This window comes from Dermacentor albipictus, chromosome 3, assembly GCF_038994185.2.
Source record: "Dermacentor albipictus isolate Rhodes 1998 colony chromosome 3, USDA_Dalb.pri_finalv2, whole genome shotgun sequence".
NCBI classification, from domain to species: domain Eukaryota; kingdom Metazoa; phylum Arthropoda; class Arachnida; order Ixodida; family Ixodidae; genus Dermacentor; species Dermacentor albipictus.
Genome location: NC_091823.1, coordinates 17,146,652 through 17,168,504, shown reverse-complemented (window position 1 = coordinate 17,168,504; position 21,853 = coordinate 17,146,652). Strand labels below are relative to the sequence as shown.

Below are 21,853 nucleotides of genomic sequence, written 5' to 3'. Positions count from 1 at the left end.
AGCGTTTAAGAAAATGGCAACTTCGCACTCTGCTTGCGAGCTCCACAGACCACGTACGACAGCAGAACTTGGCTGGGATGTTCACAACAGCGTATGCTACCCACAGACTATGTTATTTCACCAAGCCCGAGGGGTGGTTCGGGCCCCTTTAAGGGTGAACCCTATCCCTAGATGGTCAACTTCATCTTCAAAAATTACACTTTAACCTAAAGAACAGCACAAAAGACACACTGAATATAAGTTATTTTGCATATACAAGCTTGCAACAATGCATTTTTCTCAACAGCACAAACACTTTCTAAAAAACCTGTGCAGCTTTGCTAAGAGGTCTTTCCAAGCATCACAGGACATGGATACATCAGTTGATTCAGGTAAAAAATTGTTGAGCATCCTTTTCCTTTTATTGCTAAAACATAAGCATACGACTAAGTGAAATTTGTCACCAAACAATGCAACCTCACGGTGCTGATGACAGCACACAAAATATCCAGAAAAAGCACCTCATGTCCTGTTTACTAAGATGCCGTTAAATGGCAAGTATCTTTACACTGACCACAAAACAAATGCCATTAGATCCACTCTTTCAATGCAAAAATTCATCTCTGTTCCCACTTATACAAAGCCCGTCTGAAAAGCATCTGACTTTTTTTTTTTTTTGCAGAAATCTACAGGTTTACCACTCTGTGCAATTTGGGAGTAGGGCCCATGATGTCTTTAGCCTGCACGTTGCGTGTCCTTCAGTAGCGTCGGCTGTTGTTTAGGATCAGTTGTGTTGAGTACTCGGTGCAATTTTGAGCAAGTTAAAATGATGGACTGAATTTAACGATTAACAGAGACACTGCATAAATTTACGTACAAAGCTCGGCGATAACCAACCAGAAGCAATTCGGAAGATCCAAACAGTGTTTGTAAATGACTGTATTGTCATGAAGCAGATTAAAATGGGGTACAACCAGCTTCAAGAAGGGTCGAACATCTGTAGAGAATGAGCCACGCTATGGGATGTGTTCAACAAGCCGTAATGATGAGATTCTTTACGAAGCACAAACCACGATAAGGAGAGATCATTGGCTTACTATCAGAAAATTTGCTGGGATAGCAACTAAGACGCTATGAATGCCATTTCAAAGACTATTTGAGTATGCTGTGTGTACCAGAAAGATTTTGCCAAGGATTTTGAAAGAGAAATTAGAAGACCAGGATAGCGCCCCCGTTCGTGCGGCTCACATGGCTCAGTCTTTTTTTGCACAATACAATGTTTCGGTAGTTTGTCAAGCTCCCTAGTCTCTAGAAGTACGTCTGCACGACTTTTGGCGGTTAAAAATCGAAAGGCACCTGAAAGAACACACTTTCGAACCTTAGATGACATCAAGTGCAATATGACAACTGCCTTAGCAGCACTTCCTAACAAGCGGTTCCAAGACTCTTAAGAGAAGTGGAAATAGTGTTGGACTTGGTGCATGGATGCAGAAGGGAACTAGTATTTTGAAAAGGATTAGTATGACAAAAACATCAGACAATGCTTTTATTTTTCCAGGAGCATGGTCGGGTACTTTTCAGACTGGCCTTGTGCATGTTTTCAAGCAGTGAAACAGCCCAATCAGGACATGCCTGAAATGCATACTGGCAGTTAAGGTAAGGAGACAATAAGAAACAAGATTGGGCACAATTCACTGCACCTATATCAAAGACACCCACAACAAATTTAGGAAATAAAACGTTGAAGGTGGCTTGGCTAACGCTGCTTAGCTATGCCATAAACGAAGCAGACTTGCCTGGAGGTTCTTCATTTCGTGACAAAGCTTGAGCACTTTCCTAGTTCCTTCCATATTCATTTCTACAGCTTGCCTGCAGAGAACATAGGAATCATAAGCACTAGCGCAAGCTACCAACTAACAAGCATCCAAACTTACTGTATATTACGTAGTTGTGTACATTGTCCCAAAGAGACTCAATCATAGAAAAAAGCTTGCACAGCACAGTCATACCATTTTTTGTGCCAAAACTACTGTCTGATTATGAGACACGGCGTAGTGGAGGACTATGGAGATTTAGACCATCTAGGGTTCTTTAACGTGCTGGTGACAAATGAAAGCAGACCCATGACAGAAAGAAAGGTGTCACAGGGCGCACCTAAGTGTTTCGTTGAACTTGATGGTTGCTGCTGAATGGAAGACTACTGACACCTCCCGTGTGAGAAGCTCATAGTCGGCAGGCTGCAGACCTAGCCCAGGCTCTGTTAGGTCTCCATCGACAGCCACCAGCTTTTCCAGCGCTCCAGCATGTTCACGATGTACATGCTCAAAACACTAGAAGCAAGGAAAAGAAAAAAATCACCATGTAGTAGGCACCTGTGTTTGTGATAAGCAAGCATGTCACTGGTTATCCATGCAGTGAATGACATAGCTTAACCATTTCTAAGGCTATTTGACAGCACTGTCAAAGCAACATGCCAAAAGCATTAAGCAAACATTTGTTAAACCTCAGATTTGAGCAGTGAAGACAGTCGTTCTTTTGACTTGCATCCTTTTCTTGGCCGTATCAAGAGAAAGATCTGCTTGATGCCTGGGCAGGAACGCAGCAGCTTCTCAAGGAGGATCTGGAAATGTAAAGGATGTAGAGGCACGAGCTTCAAGCGTGGGCTGAAGTTGCTCAATTGGTGCAGATCAGAAATCAATGTCATAGATGCATATCTTCATACACTGAATCAATTTTCAATCAAACTGAATTTTGTGCATAGGAGGCTTTGTAGCATGCCTTCCATCAAGGAGGGAGCAAAGTGCTGTGGCAAATGCACACACTGCACATGAGACGTCGTAGACGCATTTTCGCTGCACTGCTGCTTTCATGTACAGCTCAAGTGACATCAAGTAAATCTGCAATGACAGAATGTTGCAATGGGCATCTATTCACTTAACCCACATCAACTGAGCCGTGGCCCCTGAAAAATGGTTTACTCAACTAATCAAACTGATAGGAGACTAAATAAGCTGCTATAGCATTACCACTGTGACTGGCTGTGAAGCTTCCACAGACAAAAGCAATTTCTTTTCAGTGACATGTGCTCAAGAGCCTCGTGTATGCAGAAAAAAAGAACGCAAAACGTAAGATTGTCAAAATAGAAGCACCTGAATGTGCACCCAAATCAGGCACAATGCCATTGTCAGGCTCGGAAAATTAGAACTTGTAATAATAGCCCAAGCATGACTTGTGAAGTAAAGGGCGATGGTCTGAAATGTTTTTGTGCTAAGGTACAAAGAGACATTTGTTATCTGACAATCCATGCACTAGTCGTCATTCTTCGATTTGCAATCCCAATAGGTGCTAGAGAAAGACTGAAGAGCCTGGTGCACACCTGATAACAATGGCTGCTTCACAGTGCTCAGTTTCATTGCCTCCATAAAGGTTTCAAGCATTGCAGGTTGTAAAAACCCCCTAGAAAAGCTATGCAGAAATGCTTTGGTATTATTTAACTGAATAAAACATTTATCTAGCCCTCTATTTTTCTTCTTCTGCTGAAAGAGCAAATTATGCCCTCACCAGCAAGATCGTCCAACATAAGGAAACACATAAAAGGTTTAATTATTTTTCAATTAGGAAAAAGCATGAACACTTGGTGGGACTAAACGCGACAGATGAGAAGATTCAATGACTGTACTTCTATTTCACACAATATACAAAGCTCTAAACAAGTTTTAAAGAAAACAAATCATTAAACAGAAATGGGGACTCAGGCATTGACTGCACAATAACTTGTTTTCCATCTCACTTTCTGGATGAATGTACAAATCTCACAACATCAGGCTTGTCATGAAGCACATGCAAGACAAAAATAAAAAGGAGAAATTACTAAGCAGGAAACCTCCAGACGTACAAGAAACTGAAAGCAACATCAAAGTTTTGAGAAGGTAGCCACATGCATGTCTCTGTCAATGCTTGCAACAAAAGACACTACCCAAACGTGACAACCATGTCTTTGTATGCTAAATGAGTGTAAAACTGCGTGCAAACTAGAGCTGGTGCTTTGAGCTTGTGTCATTTATTCCAAAAGCCACAATAGAAGAGCATCTGTTCCAGGATATTGCAATGGCTTTGACAGCAGCTGTGCTTGACAGCTGTGCTTTCATATGAAGTGATATGAAAGCAGCAAGATGTACAAACTTAGGCTCGCATTTCCCTGCCTTGTGGGCGACAAAAAATGGGACAGCTGACATTGCCAGACTGTCTGCTGCAGAGTTCTGCCTGTGTCGACAATATTGATGTCTGCAGCTGCTCACTATAAGAAGGTCTATAAAACAGAAACAAGAAGCGAGCTATGGTTTAACCCCCAATGTACAAAAAAACGAACTGGAGCATTAGAAGCATCCTTGTCGTAGAATGCCACACGTTTTTATCTCAAAGTGGGAGCTGATAGGACACACGCTATTGTGCTGATTGTGTAATCACATTGCAACTCAGCGCAACAATTCAGGTCAAGATGCAAGAAGCAAATGGCTGGGACTACTATTTTTCAGTAAAATGTGAGAGAACATTTGTCGCTGATAACAAACTCATCTGCAAGTTTAGCTTTTCAAATGCTCTACCTGTCAGCATCCGCTGCGATAGAAATAAGAAGAAAGCACCATTATTTGTTTTTATGTATATTAATCTTTCAATAAGAATAATGTCTGTCATGATGAAATTTGTGGCCAACATTGTTTGGAATTATAAATGAATGGCCTTTGTTAAGCACTGCCTTATCAGGAGTGAAACCAAGACACGAAGCCTCTGTGTCCTATTCCTGGCCACTCTAAACTCCTTTCAGTGCTTTATGGAGACACAAAACATTTGAATGGTACACTTATAATGCATAACTGTTGCTACCAGAGCCTTGGCAGAGACATGATGAAAGAGGTGAGGATGGTAAGTACCTAAGGCAAAAAGTAAACAACCACTGTGTCACACACAGTTTGCATGTCTGCCCCTTCACTCAACATTTTGGTTTTGACAATGGTTTATAACATCTACAACATGCATGCAGTAAATGTTATTAGATAAGTGGCAAACACACACGATTTAATGCAATTCAACTTAATGTCATTTGCAGCCTCATGTCCTTGCCACAATTCATCTGCTCATATAATGTGCACTTTTGCACTTAAAGCTTATGTTACACAATATGTATTTTATACATAATAGCTATATTAGACAACAAAGTATATATTTTATGTTCCTTGTTATAAACTGCAGACATTGCAGCAAATTCTTCCCATTGTATCTGACACAGCTGCAATGCATTTTTTCTCAAGGTTATTTTTTATAAACTATGAAGAAAAAGTGGGCATATTTTGTACTAAAATTATTTGATAACAGATTTGGACCACAGTAAAAAAAATTTCAATGAGCAAACATTTATAATCAGGCAAAATTTTACGAAATTGCAGGCACATGTTTCTGAGTCGCTTCATGACATTAAATCTTGATGTTAGAAATAATTATGTTAAGCAATTTTGACATTAGTTGTCAAATAATTTGTGGTGCTCATGTGCCAGGGGTACCGTACACACATTAGTCTACACACAGTTGTATGTCCATCTCCAATGAAAACACATTATGTCATAATACATGCAGTGGGAAGCAGGAGCTGTACATCAAAGTCAAAAGTGGACCACATAAAAAGAAGAGCACAGTAAAGAGGAGGTATCCAAATTCAAATGCATACCTTACCAAGGAAGCCTGTCACCCCCGTGATGAGTACACTTTTTCCCTTGTAGAATTCTTGCACAGCCAATTCATCTGTGTCACTCATGGCTGGTGTTTCTACTGCAGGTAGAGACAGTGTTAACACATTAGAAGCGAAAATGTGCACACGTGAAACGCTGCCCGCAGCTCACGGAACATTGAAGTACATCTCAATATGCAATTGTTATTCGTCACAAGCGCGCTCAGACAATTGGAACATAATGCTCAATTTGGTACAAGCTTACAGCACTTATTAAAATGCGGCGGCTCAAAACATGCCAGTTTTCATTGATTATTACCCAAATGCACATTGCACTACAGTAAATGTAAGGAATTATGTGTTTGCACGCTCCCCCCCCCCCCTTTTTTTTTTTCATTCGTCATTTAGAGTTATTTGACAATTTGCATGTGGCAGAGCTCGCCGATGTTTACCTTCGGACACGGATACCTGGAGTTTGCATCGGAAGTTAGGCCTGAATATTTAAGTCGAAAAATAAAGCAAAGAAATTGCACCGCCTTGTAGTTTACGAGTGTGTTTTAAGGATACCGGTTCTGCCGGCATGCATAACGGAGCGTGTCAACCAACACTAAAACGTACGGCACTATGATTGTCAGATGTTTGCGTTAGAAATTAGGCGCTGAATGTAGTACTACGAGAAAATGACACCATCAATGCGCACGTTTAAGGATGCTGGAACATATCAGCCCGGTGCGAGACCTAACATTAAAAAAACATGAGTTGTTGAACAGAAATACGGTGTTAGCCAAGGCTCCGCCATCTAGTTAGCACACGCAGCGCTTACAAATGTTTTGTCCACACAGGCACAACTTCAGTAAAATGAGTCGTCGTGCAAACAAAACGCACAATGCGGTGCGAAAGCAGCGATCACGGACCGGCTGGCAGGAAACGCCCAGCGCAAAAGCACCCTTGCGCAATGACACATCCTCCGCTCTTTCGGAGTGCGGCGTTCGGACTGCCCGCAAGATGTGGAATCTCGGTGGATAGCAAAAAGTGCTCGAACTACGCCTTCAGCACCGGTGCCCACTTTCGCAGAGATAACCGGCGAGCTGAGGAGAGAAGGCCGGCCCTACCTGCTTGCCGGGTTGACAAGGTAGCTCAGCAGTCGTCGACCGTGTAATCACTCGCACCAGCGGAGGCCTGTTGCAGGTCGCTGAGCGTATTACTATACAACGCTTATTGTTGGGGTGGTGGGTGATATCGGAGGTGACAAAGAATAACACACGAAATCTCTGACGACTACTTCCACACATCGGGGCTACCGGACGTCCATGGTGCCAAAGAGTACGGGGATCCTACACACAGTCCACCACACTACACCACAGAACATAAATTCAACAAGGCCGGACCGCAGGACACTCCCATAGACCCCAGTAACTGAATTGACTATAGCGCACCAAGCGGATGGTGTGAACACCTGAACCCTCCCTTTTCCGGTTTTGTGCGCGCGCGTTTTGAACGTAGCTTGTACGCGCTACTCAGGTCGTTGCTCAGGTTTGCGGTGATCGGCGCGGCATTTGTTTTTGCTTTACTCAACCGCGCTCCGTCTTGGTGCGGTATCCTTACAAGCCTTCATCGAAGCTGTCCTCTGTGCAACGTCCAATTCCATAAAGTAGACGAAGAGGCCTTATGAAATGGGGGAATCAGTGGCGTAGCCAGAAATTTTGTTCGGGGGGGGGGGCTACGCCACTGGCCCCATGTATATATATATATATATATATACACACATGGGGCCACTGGCGTAGCCAGAAATTTTGTTGTTGCGTTTAAAAGAAAAAGTTTAATTGTAGTGACTACTGCTTTCAAATTTTTTATTTAGGTGGTCAATTATTTATTAAAAATTGGCCAAATCGAAAATTTTCAGAAAACAAAGCTATCAAGTTTAAAACTCCGTGACTCAACAATTAAACATGATATCGCAATTCTGTGAATTGTATCTAATAGTACATCTACAGCGGACAAAATGGATATGTTACACATGAATCTCAAAAAAATTTAGTATTGTGGAAATACGGCTTGTGCAGAACCCTTGTACACAACGTAATCAATTCACGTAAGATACAAATTGACATAGCAAACTTGCCCGCTTTGACTGTTATAATAGATGCCGTTTACAGAACCACAATGTCTGTTATTCATGCATAGCTATTAGTTTGTAAACGTCGTGCTTCTATATTTTCAAACTTTCGAATTTTTCAAAATATTTTAAACAACATTCAGGCCCTAAATCGAAGTTGTGTTTCCAACAGAACTAGAATTTAACTTTCTCTCTTAAATGCAACGAATTTCAATACAAGCGATTCGCAGGATTATCTAAGAAAAGGGTTTCTGCGTTTTACAAGTATCTGAATAGGCCGCGTCGGATTGGGCCCGAGCTAAAGCTTCCTCTTAAACAATTTGTCAAGGGATCAAATCCATGAATAACTGCATTGTCATTGCCAAAGATGCTGCAAACGAATTCTTGAACGCTACGCACAGTCAAAACAATAAAATATGTATTCTTTCATAAAAGAATATACTCGTATGTGCCAAAAGTATTGCCCAAAATAACTGATATCAATGCTTCCATATTTTTGTCCATTTAAGTAAAGAAAATATCACACGAACTTTAGAACTATATCAGTTCGAAACCAGGAAAGCAGTGCATGCCACTGATATGAAACTTAAAAGGCAATGAACTGAACAAATTGAGGACAAATATGTTAATGAAACTTTGTCATGCAAGCACCGTGCTTACATTCTTGTATATATGCAATGGCCAGTGAAAAATCTCAATGACGCTGTAATTTGTTTTAATGTATTACGCAGAAGCAGCTGTCACCGGTCGTGTATCGTGAGTAATTGCACCGAAATCAGTCGCAACAGAGGGCACGTATAAAAAGCAGGAATTCTGCCAGATATACGAGGGCAAGTCAAATAAATGTGAGCCAACAGCGGGGTACTTCTTTTAAAGGTAGTCTTCATGAGAATTCAGACATTTGTCCCATTGACTAACGAGTCGCGTGATTCCCCTCTTATAAAACTCCTTGGGTTGCTGCTTCAAAAAGTCTGTATCCAGTTCCCTTGAGCTGTTTTTTCGGTTGCCCCAAAATGTAGAAGTCGCAAGGTGACAGGTCTGAGCTGTATGGCGGATGCTGCAGCGTTTCCCACTTGAACTTTGCCAGTTTTGTATTAACCACATAAGCGACGTGGGGACAGGCATTGACGTGGAACAAAATGACCCCATTCGTCAATTTTCCACGTTGTTCTGGCGTTTCACAATATCGGAAACAATTGATAGCCTCTCAAGATTTAGCAAATTCTATCAGTAATGGACCCTGACGACCGAAAGAAAAGTCAACACCTTTCCAGCGGATATGATGGCCTTTGCGTTCTTTGGGCGTGGTAAATTTGAATGTTTCCACTGTAAGCTTTGCCGTCGTGTTTCAGGCTTGTAGTAGTGGCACCAAGGTTCGTCCCCGATCACAATTGCAAACATGAAGTCGTCATCCTCATTGTGATACCCGATCAGATGAGTCAAGGCAGCGCGAAACTACTCCGTCTTCTCGCTATGGATCAAAATCTTGGGGATCCATTGCGCACCAAAGAGCCGATAACCGAGAAGCTCATGAATTAAGGCGTGAACTGAACCGTGACTGATGTTCAGACGGTCTGCCAGTTCATGGATGCTTATCCTCCGTTCTTGTTTCATCAGCTTATGAACCTTTGAAATTGTGTGGGGGTGATTGCACGATGGTTTTGGCCCGGTCTTGGAATGTCTTTACAACGTACTTTAAACCGTTTGCTCCAACGCTTCACAGTGGTCAATGAAATGCCGTGTTCAACGTAAACGGTAGCCATACGGCGATTAATTTCTGTTTCGGAAATACCTTTAGCTGTCATAAACTTCGCGACACCGAGCTGTTCAACTTTTGAAGTGTCCATTATGTGACGCAACCATATTCAACCCAGTGTATGAGAGCATTAAAGAACATTTATCTTCACACCTGCGTGTCACTTTTGTAAATGAGACATGCCGTTCTCCTACGCGCATGCCTCGCAGATAATGAACCGAACCATTATTGCGTGGTTAGGGTAGGCGCACTTTCATTTGACTCGCCCTCGTACATTTTAAATGCAAGGATACAATGGGATATACAAATGTGAAAATACGGCTTGATAAAGGACAAAAAAGTGTCACTGGAAACATAGTTCACTGCATGTATACACAAAACATCGCAACAAGATATTTAAGTATACGTGTAAGTCTCCAATGAGTCTATGTATGTAAGAAAAAGTAACTGTATGTAATGCGTCAAACAAGGCAAATAAACATGTTGCACAATCATAGATTCACAGAATCCTAGATTCCGCCCCCATTCCATCCACTCCCCCCGATGTATTGCGTGCGACGGAAGGCGGCGCGCTTGCTCCCCGCTTTTCTCCTTTGCGCACACAAGACTGAGCCACCATCGTCGGCTCACCCATTCCACCTCCCCCCCTACGTTTTCACTCGCACATACAGCATGCAGCGCGTGGTCACGATTTTATCACCCTTGGACTTTATACGAAACATGAGGGCGACGGCGACGGCAGGAATTCGCCTGGAGTGTCCATATAATTGCTTTCGAAATAATCTAATAAACGTATCCGGCAACTAAAGCGTCCCGTCGCCAATTACTTTCCGCAAAAGAAGTATCAAAATCGAACTTTCACCATGCGACAATTCGCTGCGCCGCAACAATATATTTTTTTTTCTGTGAGGCGGAGGCACCGAAATGGAAAAAAAAACGCATAGGAAAGTATGTTGGCCAGAATCGAATGCCTACATCGGGCACCTAACGGGGCTACAGAATTAATACCGAAGAAAACATGAGACGATTGGCCCACTGAGAACCATACGCATATTGCTCAGTATCCTACACCGGCGAAACAAGACTTTCCGGAAAGGTTCCGCTCAAGGAACGCGGTGCAATCCTTCGAGTCCCCACAGTGATGGCGGCGAGCGACCATTTTTTTTTTTTCTCGTTTGCTAGCCAGAAAGCTTCCAAAACTCTGTCAGGTGAAAATCCGCTCGGCCAGAGCAAACCGAACGCCCACCGAAGTGCACCACGCGGTAGTCGGGGCCGTACGAGAAAAACATATGCGCTCTGGCTCGCTCTGGCAGCCCGCGGGTAGGGTAGCGAGAACAAAAAAAAATTGAAGAGGCTCAATGTGTTCTCGGCGAATAAAAGTCAAAGTAGAAAAAATAAATAAGAACGTAGTTACTTTGGCTGGCTTTAGTGTCTTGACATGGTTGTTCTGGCGTAGGTTAAAAAAGTGTTGATATTTTTTTATGTGACATGACGGCAGAAATGAACCACCCCAACACATCGTCTCATTGGACCTCGCTGCGTGCTTTGTCAACTCGTTTGCTAGTGTGTTGATTTGGCTTGTCCCGTTGTATGTTCCGATGTAAGACTTTAGAAAAGTCAATGGACCTTTGGCGTCAAATGTTTATAACAACATTAAATCAACAAAGTTCCGCAATTGAAAATTTAAAGCACAACTTTGGAAGTGTCAATGCACGTTTCACATCAAGAGCTTATGAGATTTATACCCATAAAGTTCCGCAATTGATATCCATGCGCTCCATAGATTCCGTGGCCTCAGTGAGATGCCGCGGCGAGCCCGCTCACCATCAAAGCGCCCTTGAAACTTTGTGCTCGGATGGGACTGCTTGGCGTTATGTGACTGCCGGTGTATGGGCGTTGCCACGAAATCCAGCCCGAGTTCGCAATCTTCGCAGTTAAATGTCTTTTCGAGCGTCAAAAAGACATTCTAGACAAAATCCAGAGTGATTTCCGGCGCCGGGGGTCGCTTTGGTCGGCGGTGCATGGACAGCACGAAAAAATTTCGGGGGGGGGCTGAAGCCCCATAAGCCCCCCCCCCCCCCCCTGGCTACGCCCCTGGGGGGAATGTATATTTCGCTCTATAAAAAATGCTCGTTTCGGGCTTTTTGTGCGCGTTCTTCCATTGTTGTGGTACCATGCAGGTAAACAGCATTAGTTCCCGTATGAAGCTCCGCCGGATGGCATCAGCTGAAAAAAAATTACAAGCATTCATTATTTTGGTACGTAAACCTTACAGGAAAACCGCGTGCAGATGCGAAAGTGCTGAATGGGCGACATTACGAACAAAGGCAATTCGCTTTTACAAACATTGCGTAGGAAACACCTGACACATCCCAAACAATACTATACATGAAGTATGACGCATACATCTGATTTCAAAGCATTCCCGGGTCTTATATTTAATGCTCTTTAAAAGCACAATTATGCGGGTGGCTGCATATGCGCATCTTTCGACAAAACTCGATCGGCCTCAGCCGACGCGATGGTACGCCATGACGTGGCCACAAATTAACACAGGCTCGCAGCCAGACGCTCGCAGAATGCCTCCTACGCACACTCAAGACAACCGCGGGCACAAAGCATGTTTTCGATTGTTCAGAAAACGGAATTTTCTAGTTAGAATTGTTACTGATTCTTGAGCTCCTCGGCGTTATCTTTTGCGCATTCTGTTGGTGCAAGCAAAACATCCATCCCGTGTTATCGCTCCTGGCGATCGCTCGTCGCGTTTTCGACAAGCGCGAGTACCGAAATAAGTTAAACGTTGTTGGGGGAACATAAAAAGCGTCACAATTATGTTCCACTAAGATTCCGTCCACGCCAAACAAACTGTGCCACAGCGGCCGAGCTGTTTTTTGCTGAGTCATAACGCCCGGTGCAGCCAGCGCGCCAAGAAAGTACCGAAATAAATAAGTTACATTAATGTTAGGGGTCAGAGAAAACGTCATGAACATGTCACATGTACGACGTACAAAATGCAGCACACACTCACGCAGGCTGCCAAACAACGTTTCTCATCTTGCCGTGGTCGAATAGTGCCGGGGTGTCGTGGCGATCGAAATGCAGCAGAAACGCAAAAATAAACCGAGAGTCTAAGAAACCAGAACTACATCGAATAACTTTAAAAGACAGAGGGGTCGCCGAACAGGCGAACACACACACGGGCAGGGGGTGCCAATATGGCCTCGAGCTCCACCACTGGAAAAGCTGGCGCCACCGTCGGCGTGACGTGCTATTAGGGATCACGTGGACATAGCGGCCGCGTCGGCTGCTTCGGGAGCGCCGAAGCGAGCTGAAAACGAGTTTGAATTCCCTCGTACGCTGCGGTCCTCATTTAGTGGCGAAATTTTTCCGCTTCGAGTGTCTCCTTTACAACGCTTGAAAGCACTACAATAGGTAGTGGCTGCCTTAGAAGGCGCACAACATGGTAGGCTACTGCTCGGTGTCGCAATGCCGGACGCACGCGACGGAGCACGGTGTCAGCCTTATTCACACGTAGCCGCAGGACAGAAGCTGCGTGAAGCTTGGCTCGCGAAACATAAAACCGGCAAAGAGTCATCGGCTACAACTCGGGTATGCAGCAAGCCCAGACGCGAGGAAGATTTCTGCTACGGCGCCCGGTCTGCGATGTTCTGAAAACGCGCACTGAGACGCTCGCCCGAGTCCGCTGCCCGACTAATGGCATGACGGTTTGGTCTATGAACTTGTCGATGCTATAGAAACTGGCAAGTTCAGTGGAGTGGAAAGGCAGCGGTAAGAAGCACATTTAAAAAAAGCATGGCATATGGTCATGTTTGTGTTATGAATTAATGCACTGGATTACAAAAAAGGAGCAGCGGGGAATTGCACGCTGAGAACACCGATAAACATACAGTGCTACGCAACTCGAGAAATAGTATTGAAAGGTCAAAGAATTTAGAAGAAAAAAAAGATTGAATCGTAGCGACGGCACATCACAGTCCCCGTAGGCGTTGAAGTCTCTACAATGAAATTATTTTTGAACAGCTCTGATAGCGCCCACGCAACAATGGTTGCTTGTATACTGTCAAATGCTCATATTCTGCGGCCTAAAGCTCATGGCACGGTGCGAAAATGCGCACGCGGAGAAAGCGAAACAGTGCGCGGACAAGCATGCAGACGCGCAGTCGGTCGCTGCATTGAGGCTTCATTCTATTACGCTCCATTTAGTTATACAAACACTATAAGAACATATTTCAGATAGTTTGCTCTCAGCGTTTACCTACCTTTCACGCAAGAAGCCGGTTCGGGAGACTCCATCACGGCGACCACGCGCAGTGGCGTTCACTGTACGTATTCGGTAAAGAGATAGCGTCTGTAAACGATTGTGTGCTTTCAGTTTGCCCAAGATTATTATTTAGACAGTAAGAAACTTCTCTCGTTTCGAAAGTACTTACAGAAATGTCCGGGAGAGCTCGCGCGTGGTGTTTTCAGTGAGCTCTGACATCAAAACCTATGAGGAGCGCGCCACCCCAAGTAACCACGGATATCCGGGCGACGTCCGACGGACGTCCTTTCTGGATATTCGGGATGTCCGTGGGATATCCATGAATGTCCGACGTACGTCCGAGGGACGTCCCTGGGGAATCCAAAGGTAATCGCTTTGGCATCCGTAGTACGTCCGACGCGGACATCCAGCATGGACATTCAGGGGACGTTCAGGATATATATATATATATATATATATATATATATATATATATATATATATATATATATATATATATATATTATATATATATATGTGTGTGTATCTTCCCGGGGATATTCCAGATATACACATGCCTTGAAGCGACAGTAGTGGCCGGGACACATTCAAGCACCGGACCATTATATATACATATATTACATTGGTCTAATGCTTGAATGCATTCTTGTTTTAAATAAACGAGAAATGAACTTACACCAACTTCCAAATACAATTAAACGTTTATTGTCACCTTATACATATACATAAAAAGACCAATAAGCAGATATATGCGTACTGTTCAAAGAACAAATAAATACACGGATAAAGAAGAAAACTTGCAATTTCAATAGCACAACACAAGGTAGAGAACAGCAGAACAAAAAATACTTATTGCCCACCCTGCTTTGACATTTGTGTTTGCAGCATGGAATAAAAAGAAAGCAAAAATACATCAATTAGCATTATTAAGCAGCGAAAGCAACAGAAATGACATGAAGGAATTAATCTTGACTACATCACTTCACTAGCACTCTGCGACACGGGCACAAAAAATGACATTAACTGGCTAATGCCTTAAACTTTAATGTCATTCGCGGGGTGCCACACGGACATGCTTAATGGTATTGCAGCTTAAATGTTATTCGCGACGTAGTGCGTTCTCGTAAGTCAACTTGCCGTCAAATGCGTACTCTCGTTCCCAATGCCTCCACATTCTGACGTAGCTAAACGAACTATTAGTGAAGAACAATCAATATATTCTTCATTTTCTTTAAACAATAGCTCTTTCTCGTGGCGTAGTGCGTTCTTACAATTATTAAAACTCACTTGGCCATCGAATGCGTACTCTCGTTTACAATGTCCCCGCCGTGGCCGTAGTGACCATATTCTCACGATATTAAACAAACTTGTAGATAAAAACAACTAATATATTCTTCACTTTTTTAAAAGGAGCTTTTTATTTTTCGTAGAGATCAGCAGGCGATCTTGCTGCTACTGACGGCTACAGCTCTGATCTTTGCTCTTTGCTCTTTGCCAGGAGAATCAAAAGGGCGCCAATGAAGAGTCCGCGGTAGCTAAAGAAAAATGTAGACTCCGGGGTCCTGCTTACCAGAAAACCCGCATTGACTTGTGCGTACACCTCTCCTAACGGATCCTGTTCCGTTCTCACAGCGAAGTGAACCATCCGAAGCGTCACGTAGAGTATATCCATCAGGGAAACAAGGCACATTGTCCTTAGTGAGCGTAGTGTCACAACCACCGTCCTGAACTTCCGATGTCGCCTCGGTGCAGCGACCAACATCACAAGGCGTACAAATGTTTGCAGGGACAGCCCGACCGCACATGTTAATGCATGCGTGCGGGGTATACGCGCCACTGCACAGTTCTAGACTTGCGAATTCTCGAGCTGTTGACTGCTGCCTGCCGGTGCGAGATCCGAAGTCCTCGAATATCGTCTTTGTTTCCAGCGACGCTCTTTTTTCGCGCGTGCGGCTTCTCCCGCAGTCTAGGCATCCTGGCACCTGTGAAGAAAACACATTTCAATACCCAAACGAATTAAAAAAGAAATCGATGTAGCTGTCATACCTTGGTAGCTGAGTAGGAGACTTCGGCAGGCACGGAAGGTGACAAACGCTGCTCCGCTGCCCTAAAACGATCGCAGAATGAAAAAATGGCGTGGCGACGATGGCTAGAGCTTGGATTGGATTGGATGACTGCAGCGTTCTGTTTTGCCAAGGTTCTAACACTTCCACGTGCATCTACACAAACATAAATAGGTTTTTAAAATATTCTATTATTACACAGTTAAATATTTACTTATTCTGGGAATATTCGGTATCTGATTTTCGAGTTTTTTTAGTTTCTGCTAAAGCTGTCGGCGCCAGAATAACATAGCCTTTGAGATTACTGTCAATGCATGGCGGCTCTGACGCATTATAGCTTTCGTAATCGCTTTCAACGCATGCAGCCACCAAAAGCGTAGCCTTTGAGATTTGTTTTTGTTACCTATAATGATATTATTGTATGCACAATTGAACACTGCAGACAACTTCCTGTTTTAAGAAACCAGCCAAAAACAGGCGCACACAGGAAACATACGAGAAGACAGGAAAGAGGCTGGAAGAGGCCTGTCTTGTGTATGTTTCCTGTGTCCGTCTTTTTTTTTGCTGGTTTTTTTTCTTAATACAATGCACCAACTAGCCCAACAACGTGTTTTACTTCCTGTTCCAATTATAAACCTGAACGTACATGTTAGGAGGTCAGGACCAAAACTCTATGATCAGGAACTTTTCATAATGAGGGGTAACTTGAGTGCTTGGCTCTAGGTCGAATAAGTGGCTTCAAATGGGCGCTTATATATTCTGCTAGTCATCCACAAGCATTTTTTTAAAGCAAACTACAAATTGTTTGTATGACCCACCGATAGAAAAAAAATCGTATTTTAATACTGCGATGTTAAAGTGGGCAGAATTTATATCAAGTTGGAAATATATTTATTTTGCTTTGAAAAAAAGAATGAACTGTGTCCGATAGAGAACAAAAATAAACAGATATAATATGAACAAACTAAAATTTCCGGCAATATATTTATGCTAGTTTATATATAACTCACTAGTGTATATCCTGGGCATGCCTATTTATGGACAGCCAGCGGACGTTCAAAATGGGATGTCCCATGGACATCCCGGTGGGATGTCCTTCGAACATCCAAACAGGATATGGACTTTTCATGTACGTCCCACGGACGTCCGTGTTGGATATCCGGATGGATGGACGTTGGGACTTATGGTGGACGTCCCACGGATATCCGTGGTTACTTGGGACGTGATCCCTCATACTACGCCAGCGAGGCGCTTCCGATAGATGGCGACTCCGTAACTCCTCGCCGCCAATACGTAGCGTAAACAGAAAAGGATATGTCCCTGCCGCTGATTTCAGCGCCATCTATCGGAAGCGCCTCCCTTGCGTAGTATGAGGAATCCCGCGGCGCGCTCCTCATAGGTTTCGCTTACGGCGCTCAATAAAAATACCACGCGGCAGCCCTCCTGGGCATTTATGTCAGTATACTCTCAAAACGAGGGAAGTTTTTGATTGTCGATATAACAATCTTTGGCAAACTGAAAGCACAGGATCGTTTACAGATGCTATCTCTTTACCGAATACGTACAGCGAACGCCACTGCGCGCGGTCGCCGCGATGGAGTCTCCCGAACCGCAGCTTTTTGAGAGAAAGGTAAGCAAATGCTGAGAGTTCTTATAGTGGGCTGTCTGTATAGCCAAATGGAGCACAACATAATGAAGCCTCAATGCAGAGATCACACGGGTACGCAGCGACCGAATGCGCACGCGTCTGCATGCATGTGCATGCACAATGTTTTGCTTTCGCTGTGAGCACATCTTCGCAACGTGCCGTGAGCTTTAGGCCGCTGAGCATTTGACAGTACAATAGCAACAATTGTTGCGTGGACGCTATCAGAACTGTTCAAAAATAATTTCGTTATAGAGACTTCGTGACGCCTATACGTCGACTGTGATGTGCCATCGCGACGATTCAATCTTTTTTTGTCTTCTAAATTCTTGGACATTTCAATATTATTTCTCAAGTTGCGTCGCACTGTATGCTTATCGGTCTTGTCAGCGTGCGATTATTCCCCAGTACATTAATTCATATTTGACCATGTGCCATATGCAAAGCTTTCTTTAATGCGCTTCTTACCGCTCCCTTTATCACCCGCGTGGTTGCTCAGTGGCTATGGTGTTAGGCTGCTGAGCACGAGGTCGCGGGATCGAGATCGCGGGATCGCCACGGCGGCCGCATTTCGATGGGGGCGAAATACGAAAACACCCGTGTACTTAGATTTAGGTGCACGTTAAAGAACCCCAGGTGGTCGAAATTTCCGGAGTCCCCCACTATACGGCGTGCCTCATAATCAGAAAGTGGTTTTGGCACGTAAAACCCCGTAATTTTACCGCTCCCTTTCCACTCCAGTGAGCTTGTCAGTATCTAGCATCAACAAGTTCATATACCAAAGTGTCATGACATCAGCCGGGCAGCGGGCGAGCGTCTCAGTGCGCGGTTTCGGCTACTCACCGCGGACATCGCATTCGCGACGCCGTAGCAGAAATCTTCCTCGCGCCTGCGCTTGCTGCATACCCGAGTTGTAGCCGATGGCTGTCTGCCGGTTCTAAGTTTTGCGAGCCAAGCTTCACGCACTTGTCCCGCGGCTACGTGTGAATAAGGTTGACACCGCGCTCCGTTGCGTACGTCCGGCACCGAGCAGTAGCCTACCATGCTGCACGCCTTCAAAGGAAGCCACCACCTATTCTAGTACTTTCAAATATTGTCAAGCAGACACCCAAGGCGGTAAAGCCTCACCACTTAATCAGAACCGCGGCGCAGGTGGGACTTAAACTTTCGTTTGCAGCTCGCTTCGGCGCTTCCGAAGCAGCCGACGCGGCTGCTGTGTACACGTGATCCCTCATGCCACGTCACGCCGACGGTGGCGCCAGCTTTCCCAGTAGCTCGCCCCCAATATGTAGTACGCAGTGCAAGCGAAGCTGCGTGGGAAATTTCGCTATCGTCTGAAGAGACAAAATGCTGGAATTACCGCTCTCTTTCCGTATCTAAACGTTATGCCTAGCAATCTTCATTCCATCGCTCTTTGCACAGTCCCTAATTGGTTCTCAAGCTTCTTTGTCAGTCTCCAAGTCTCTGCCCCATATGTCAGCACTGGTAAAATGCACTGATTGTGCACCTTCCTTTTCAATTATAATGGTAAGCTTCCAGTCAGGAGCTCACAATGTCTGCTGTATGCGATCCAACCCATTTTTATTCTTCTATGAATTTCCTTCCCATGATCAGGGTTCTCTGTGATTAACTGACCTAGGTAAAGAGACTCCTTCACTGACTCTAGAGGCTGACTGGCGATCCTGAACTCTTGTTACTTTGCCCGGCTATTCATCATTACCTTTGTCTTCTGCATATTAATATTCAACCCCACTCTTACACTCTCTCTGTTAAGGTCCTCAATCATTTGTTGTAACTCATCTGCATCATTGCTGAATAGAACAATGTCATCGGCAAACCGAAGGTTGCCGAGATACTCGCCGTCGATCCTTACTCCTAAGCCTTCCCAGTTTAACAGCTTAAATACTTCTTCCAAGCACGCAGTGAATAGTATTGGAGAGATTGTCTCCCTGTCTCACCGCTTTCTTTATAGGTATCTTCCTGCTTTTCTTGTGTAGAATTATGGTAGCTGTAGAACTTCTGTAGATATTTTCCAAGGTATTTACGTAAGTATTCTGTACTCCTTGATTACGTAATGCCTCTATGACAGCTGGTATCTCTACTGAATCAAATGCCTTTTTGTAATCTATAAAAGCCATATAGAGAGGCTTATTGTGCTCAGCAGATTTCTCGATAACCTGATTAATGACATGGATGTGATCCATTGTAGAGTATCCCTTCCTGAAGCCAGCCTCTTCCCTTGGTTGACTAAAGTCCAGTGTTGCCCTTATTCTATTGAAGATTATATTGGTAAATATTTTATATAGTACTGGGTATAGTACGCTAATGGGCCTATAATTTTTCAATTCTTTAATGTCTCCCTTTTTGCGGATTAGTATAATGTTTGCATTCTTCCAGTTTTCTGGGACCCTTAAATTGCAGTTGATAGACACTTCGTATAAAGAGCCGCCAGTTGTCCAAGCATTATGTCTTCTCCATCTTTGATTAAATCGACTGTTATTCCATCTTCTTTTGCCGCTCTTCCTCATTTCATGTCTTACAAGGCCCTTCTGACCTCATCGCTAGTTATGGGAGGAGTTTCTGTATCCTGTTCATATTACTGTTTCTAATGGAGGTATCCCGACTCCTCTGGGTATTGTACAGGTCAGTATAGAATTATTCCGCTTCTTTTACTATATCTTCGAGATTGCTGATGATGCTTGTTTTTCAGTGAAACCTGTTGGTTTGTCCTATGTCAAGTTTCTTTCTCACTGATAGCACAATGATAACCACTTCCATCATGGCAGGTAAGAACCATTTGTAGCAATGCTGTTGCACTTGGAGCTGAGGTTAGTGCATGGTCTCAAATGCAATAAAGATTGTTCATGAAGCATTAGAAGAGGCGAATGACATCAAAACCTAATTATATATATGGGCGTAATAACTTCAGCTCCGAGTGCAACAGCATTGCTACAAATGGTTCTTACGCGCCGTGATGGAAGTGGTTATCAATATGTTTAGCAGGCTACATTTGATTCATTTCGGCAACAAGCAAAACTTTACCTTTCCTGCATAGTTATATGGCGCGGCCGTCGGTTTCTTGCAGGAAAAGACAAGCATACCTCCAATTGAACATTGAGGGTGATATGTCAGTCTTAATTAGCACAAACATAAATTACGGTTGCCTTGGAACCTTCCAATGCCGGATTCTGTGAGCATGAGGCAAGAACGTACGTGCTGCCGAGCTCCACAAGTTTGTTGCAAATTCCACAGGTGGATTCACTAGAAACTCCTTGGTGTGATTTCTCCGAGCGTAGGGGAAGAAGAAGAACCTCGAAGCGTGCAGACGTGCTTTGCATCGGCTCCGTGATTTCAAATTTCCCAAGTGCCCAAAACCTCCTGGTACCACCGGTATCAGCGGAATATTTGCAAACATCAAGGGGATTCAACGGAGCCGAACTTCGGTGAGCCGCAGTTTTAAGACCAACGAGAGCCCTATTCGTTCGGCCACGCCGACGGTAGGGTTAGCCCTAACGCCGAACGCTGGCGCGCGGGAGCTCGGAGACCCGCAAGCAGCCACCGTGTCTACGGTGAGCTGTGGGGGCGACCCAGCCCGGAACGCTACGATCGTGGAAAACCCAGGCACCATTGCCCACCAACCCACCGACACCGAAACCATGGAAGTTGTACCCGAGAGTCACCCGAGACCCCTGCCTGACGAGGCCTTGCCCGGGCCGTCTCCCGTCCTCTCGGAGCAGCTCCACAATCAAGAATCCCAGTGGCAAACGGTCGTTTCCCTCCATCGGAAACGCCGTCTGCAAAAACAACAATCCACTGGTGAGCAAGACCCAGTCGGGCAAACCCCGCCATCGACAACCACACCGTTAGGGCTAGCTTTAACCCAGGCGCCAGCCGCCGCCGCGAAAGCCACGTCGCAAGCTACCTGCGAAGAGCGCGGAGCCGGAACACCTATTTCTGAAGACGCGGCTGCAAGGAGCAGGCCTCGCCGACGCGTGCCTCCACTCCCGCGCACTGACATGAAAGTCATTATCCGACCGACCCCGGGCCTCATCGTTCGAAAACTACAGACCCACCAAGTGGCCAAGGCGATCGTACAAGCCACCGGAGGTGCGCCGACCTGCAAGGGAGATGACTTCATCGTCCGCCTGCGACACGGCTCGAACATCATCATCGTGAGCACCCCTCACGAGGCCACGGCGGCCACTCTCATGAAAATTATAAGCCTCACCTTTCACGGACGATCACATCCTGTGAAGGTGTATCTATCAACACCCGAGGGCCTGCTTAAAG

At 44.6% G+C, this 21,853-nt stretch overlaps 1 protein-coding gene and 1 long non-coding RNA gene across 6 annotated transcripts in view; both read right to left on the bottom strand.

Annotated features, from left to right (window-relative positions):
* The window catches only part of LOC135917492 (putative fatty acyl-CoA reductase CG5065), a 119,115-nt gene extending 106,331 nt beyond the window's left edge, over positions 1-12,784 (bottom strand). For 3 of the 5 annotated variants that reach the window (XR_011512667.1, XM_065451064.2, XM_065451062.2), the window contains exons 1-5: positions 6,814-7,123; positions 5,702-5,802; positions 2,483-2,599; positions 2,134-2,309; positions 1,772-1,848 (exon numbers count right to left, since the gene is read on the bottom strand). Coding sequence is in view for 4 of the 5 variants with exons in the window: in XM_065451064.2 (XP_065307136.2) it covers positions 1,772-1,848; positions 2,134-2,309; positions 2,483-2,599; positions 5,702-5,788 (457 nt within the window). In the remaining variant the exon portion in view is untranslated. Of the gene's footprint in view, positions 1-1,771; positions 1,849-2,133; positions 2,310-2,482; positions 2,600-5,701; positions 5,803-6,813; positions 7,124-11,397; positions 11,538-12,601 lie in introns of those variants that run through there. The other 2 variants (XM_065451063.2, XM_070535162.1) reach the window with 2 other exon arrangements.
* A 1,753-nt stretch (positions 12,785-14,537) lies between these two features.
* LOC139057813 (uncharacterized) lies at positions 14,538-16,016 on the bottom strand. Its single transcript, XR_011513012.1, has 2 exons — positions 15,902-16,016; positions 14,538-15,837 (listed from the first exon to the last, which is right to left on the bottom strand). It is a non-coding gene; the product is annotated as an uncharacterized lncRNA (long non-coding RNA).
* Between the last annotated feature and the right edge of the window lie 5,837 nt (positions 16,017-21,853).